Genomic DNA, 5523 nt, shown 5'->3' on the forward strand with positions numbered 1-5523 from the left:
AATTAAACATATGTTCTCACTTCACCCAGGGAGTAAGTATGTTAAATCTATTATTTCCTCCTATTCTGCCCCGCATGGAAGATATATTGTTAACTAATTCAATCGTCCCTCTGTTCCGGATATGAGTTAGATACGTATTATGTCCCTCTTTTCTCAGGAGCTATAGTTAAACTATGTTGTCTTTGCTAACTCCAAGGATACTATCAACTATATGTCCCTTTCCTCCAGGATATTATTCAACTATAGGTTGGCTCCTTTCTTTACGACAGGATATCATTAAAACTATATGTACCCTCGTCTCCAGGATATACTTAAACTATATGTCCCTCAGGATATATAAACTATTATTGTCCGACATCCAGGATATTAATAAACTACTATGTCCTCGAGTGGTGGTGATTATATTTAAAGCTATATGTCCGTCCAAGGATATATTTGACTAATATGTCCCTCCAGTGATATCATTAAACTATATTCCCCTCTCCTCAGGATATAGTGTAAGTATTGTCCTCTCTTCTCCAGGATATATTCAAACTATAGTGTCGCCCTCTTCTCTCATGTATATGATATTAATACCGTTATGTCCCCTCTGTTCAACACAGGATATATTTAACACACTATGGATTGTGCTCTCAGATTTTAATTAAGAACTACGTATGTTCCTCCCTGCTTGGAAATAATATTAAACTATATCATCTCCTCTCCCTGGTGATATTCTAGTATGTCTTAATATAGGCCCCGTTCTCATGATAATATTAAACTATATGTTGCAACCTTCCACCAGGCATATTTATTAAAACTGGTAGTGTCTGCTGCTCTCTCTCCAGGGATATATTTCAAGCTCGATTTTGTCCCATCATCCTCTAGGACTATACGTTAGTAAGCTTTATATTGTTTCACGCTCTCCTAAGGATATATTAAACTATTGTGTCCTCAAGGATATATTACTCATATGTCCCTCTTTCAGAATATTAAACTATATGTCCTCTTCTCCAAGGATATATTAACTATATGTCCCTCTTCTCTAGGATATATGCTTGAGGCTGACCATGAGAAGAGACCAGATATCTATCAAGTCTCCTACTTTGCCTTCAAGTTAGCTGGAAAGGAGTGTCCAGTGCCAAATCTCTTTGTAAGTCACTGTTCATTGATTGTGACAGATGTGTTTTGTATTATAAGTGAAATTTAAGTTCAGTGTATGGAGAAGTTGGGTGTCTATAGCAACAGTGACGGTTGTATCGGCCCCTCTGCAGAGCTCCCCTCTCCCCACGTCACTCCCTGAGCCACTCACAGCCAGCGAGGTTGCTGCTCGGAAGAGCATGACAAAAGCCAGGTACAGTCACATGTCACTGTGGATATTTGTGAAAGAAAACGAGTCYGGTCTCTTTTGTAAAAATAGATTTCATCTCCCAATGAGAATGTATAAATAAACTTTAACAATGAAGTTTCCACTGTTTTCTGGTCGTTCCCTACTATTCCAGAATCACAGAGTCCGCGGGCCCCACGGCAACTTCCATCGCTCCGAGACAGAGACCCAAGGCGACCAACAGTAACGTGATACCCGTCCCTGTAGCCAACACAGCTGTCACCCCTATAGCTGTCCCCGCCGCCGCCACGCCCGCCGCCGCCACGCCCATCACCGCCACGCCCATCACCGCCACGCCCATCACCGCCATGCCCATCACCCCTACAGCTGTGCCTTCTGTAGCCGTCAGCAATGGGCAGAAAGGTGAGAAGGCAAAAATACTGTGTGTGTGTTTGTTTATCTGCCATTGTGCCCTTGAGCGAGACACTGAACCCCCTAAGCGGCTATCCCCTAGGGGCACTGCTCCGTGGCGGACCCTGTGCATCTCAGCGGGTTTATCTGAGAGGGTTTGTATAGGCAGAAGACGACACATTCTCACTAAATGGACAATAAATGATCTCCTCTCCTCTTGTATCACAGCTCCAACACCTGGTAACAGCCAGCCGGTCGCTCCACAGCTCCAGACAGCCAACAGGGTTCTCCAGCAGCTGCAACCTGGAGACTTTCGTCTGCAACAACAACTCCATCCTGTTCATCCACAGCAGCTCCAATACCTTCAGGTACTGCTGAGAAACTCTCACACTGTCTGACACCAGGGGTATGCTAAGGTACTACTGAAAAACCCTCACACTGTCTGACACCAGGGGTATGCTAAGGTACTACTGAAAAACCCTCACACTGTCTGACACCAGGGGTATGCTAAGGTACTGCTGAGAAACCCTCACGCTGTCTGACACCAGGGGTATGCTAAGTGAGGCACACTTTAGCAAAACCAAAATCAGTGTTGTAAACTTAGCAAAAAAGGAAACGTCCTCACTGTCAACTGTTTATTTTTGTCAACTGTGTAAATATTTGTATGAACATAACAAGATTCAACAACTGAGACAAAAACTGAACAAGTTCCACAGACATGTGACTAACAGAAATTGAATAATGTGTCCCTTGAACAAAGGGGGGTCCAAAATCAAAATAACAGTCAGTATTGGTTGGCCACCAAGCTGCATTAAGTACTGCAGTGCATCTCCTTTTCTCAGGACTGGCACCAGCACTTAGCAGTATTCTGTTAGATGTTACACACTTCACCAAGCACCTGTAAGTTCATGACATCTTCTGGGACCGGGAATGGCACTAGTACCTCTGTCCTCCGATCCATACAGGTCCCAGACTGTGTCATCCGTAATGGATTGTAGGATCCGGGCTCTTCGCTGGCCATGGCAGAAACACTAACATTCGCTATTTTTGCAAGGAGAAATCACGCACAGAAATATGACAGTCATATTGGCCTGTGGCATTGTTCAATGTAGTGAGCAGTCATGTCAGGATGAGCCGCAGAAGGGTAACCACATGAGAGGAGGATGTCTTTCCCTGTAACGCACAGCATGGAGATTGCCTGCAATTGACTACAGCTCAGTCGATTTGAGCGTGATGACACACCGCCCCAGAACCATGACGACCCGCCATCTCCAAACGCACTCCGCCCAGAGTTACAAGGCCTCGGTGGTGTAGCGCTCATCCGCCCACTGACAACTCGACGATCAAAACTACGGTAATCCAACCATTCCAACCCGGGATGAGGATCAAAATAACCGATGTACTCTGTCTAAGTGTAAGAGCACTTTTTGCCAGTCCTGTCTGGTCCATGACGGTGGTTTATGCCCACAGGCGAAGTTGTTGCTGGTGGATTGTCTGTGAGTGACCCTGACATCACAACAGGCCGACCAGTCCCTCAGTTCCAGCCCTCTCTCAGCCTATTGCGGACAGTCGAGCACTGATGGAGGATTGATCGTTCCTGAGTTGTACCTACGGGGCAGTTGGTGTTTGCCCATCCTGTACCCTGCCCCTGTTAAATTTCGAGAACCTGATACCCCGATCTCTGTGGTCAGTGTGTCTGTTACATCGTGGTCTGCCACTTTCCTAGAGGACCATCAAGCTGTCCATCCTTTCACTCTCACCTGTAGTCTCTGTCTTAGGCGTTCACATACGGACATTGCAATATGCCCTGGCCACATCTCTGTACAGTCCCGATGCCTCCTTGCAGAGTCCATGCCCCTAACAGTTCGGGACGCAGATGAGCAGGGACCCTGACATCTTCTTTGGTTGTTTTTCAGAGTCATGTAGAAAGCCTCTTTAGCCCAAATCTGTCCTAATCTCTTACACGACAACCGTCGGTTAAGCCTGTTAGTGTGTTCCTCTTAACGACCGTGTCCATACAGTCGTGCATGTTCATTACGGTAATGTTTATGGTTCATTGTGGAACAAGCATGGGATAAAAACAGTGTTAAAGCCCTTTACAATGAGATTTGTAAGTTATTTAGAGTCTTTAGCTAAGATTATCTACTTGAAAACTGTACAGTGGTCCTGAAAAAGGGACGTGTTTTTGCTTGAGTTGTTGTTCAATAAGAGGTGGTTTGTGCCCCACAAGGCGAAGTGAAATTACACACAACAGGATGTGTTTGTGGCAACCGTAGCAAAAAGTTTTGCGAACTCAAAACGGAGATCTGTGTTCTTATTGTACAAAGTTGACTAGTACTTCCCAATTTCAACGCTGCCCACACACAACTCTGCTCCTTGCACTACTCTTTTCCCTCCTCTCACTTGAACACAACCCTGCTCCAGTAGCTCAGCACTTAACCCTTTTCCATCCTTATTGTACTACAACCTGCTCCGACTTCACTACTATCTTTTCCTCTGCTTATGAACACAACCCTGCTAGTATGCACTACTTCTTTCTGTCTTAGATTGAACCACTAACCCATTTCTGTTGCACTACTCTTTCCTTCCTTATTGAACAACAACCCCTGTTCGTTGCCTACCTTTCCTCCTTATCGAAGCACAGCCCTGCTCCTTCCACTATCTAGTACTTTCCCTAATGAGTTAAGCACCAGCCTTGCTTTCCGTTCTCACCACCTCTTTTTCCCTCCCTCTTATATTGTGAACACCAAATCCCTGTTCCGTGCATCTACTCTTTTTCCTTCCGTGATCTCGAACCTACAGCACCCTTGCTCCGTTCACTACTCTTTTCCCTCCTATTGACACAGCCTGCTCCGTTCACTACTTCATTTCTCCTTATTGAACACAAGCCTCTCCTACCGGTTCACTTACTCTTTTGCTCGTATGAACAAGCCCTGCTCCGTTTCACACTCCTTTCTCCTTATTGAACACGAGCCTGCTCCGCCCTGCACTACTCTTTTACTCCATTGTAATTGAAAACACAATCCTGCTCCGTTTCCTACTACTCTTATCCTCCTTATATTGAACACAACCCTGGCTGCGGCTTCAATACCTCTTAACCTCTTTTATTGAACACAGCCCTGCCTCCTGTGCACTACTCTTTTCCTGCCTTATTTGAACACACCCTTGGCTCCGTTTCGCTACTCTTCTCCTAATTGACACACAGCCTGGTGCCGCTGCACTAACCAGTCTACAGTGATAGGGACAGATTGTCTGGTTGTCAGCGAACCTATACATAATGATCTACCCGTTTCAATCTTGGCGAGCGTCTGTAAATAACTCGATTCCAATCTAAATGGTCTTGTGAATATATGCGGATATGCTCAACTAAGATGGTGGTAGAATAATCTTAATTAGCATAAGCTACGATGGTCTGTATTAAATAATCGATAGCAAACTAATGCGATGGATTTTTGTAATAACTTTTAATCGATAGCAAACTTAAGATGGTCTGTAGAATTAATCAATACGCAACTAAAGATTGATTTGTAAATAACGATAGCCACTCTAAGATTCTGGTTTGTAAATAATCGATAAGTCGAAAACTCAACTCGGTTATTGTAAAATATAATCGATATAAATGCAACTAAGCATTGCTTATGAAATAATCCGATAGCAATCTTAAGATGTCTGGTTATGAATTAACCGATAGCAAATCTTAAGTATGGTTATCTGTACAATAATCGATTGCGATTTAAGAAGCTTTAAAGCAATCCTTCTCTTGCCTCTCCGTAGTACCAGCAGGCCTCCAGCAGCAGGGCCTTCTA

The 5523-nt window shown here is 44.4% G+C and overlaps 1 protein-coding gene across 1 annotated transcript; it reads left to right on the forward strand.

The window, feature by feature from the left end:
- Positions 1-1033: 1033 nt before the first annotated feature.
- On the forward strand, positions 1034-2085 carry LOC112070980 (BMP-2-inducible protein kinase-like; the record flags this gene model as incomplete). The annotated part of the gene is made up of 4 exons (XM_024138439.2): positions 1034-1132; positions 1254-1333; positions 1482-1729; positions 1946-2085. Coding segments are annotated over exons 1-4 (567 nt in total), but the record flags the coding sequence as incomplete, so codon positions are not given.
- Positions 2086-5523: the final 3438 nt, after the last annotated feature.

Source organism: Salvelinus sp. IW2-2015, unplaced genomic scaffold (assembly GCF_002910315.2).
Source record: "Salvelinus sp. IW2-2015 unplaced genomic scaffold, ASM291031v2 Un_scaffold1481, whole genome shotgun sequence".
Lineage (NCBI taxonomy): Eukaryota > Metazoa > Chordata > Actinopteri > Salmoniformes > Salmonidae > Salvelinus > Salvelinus sp. IW2-2015.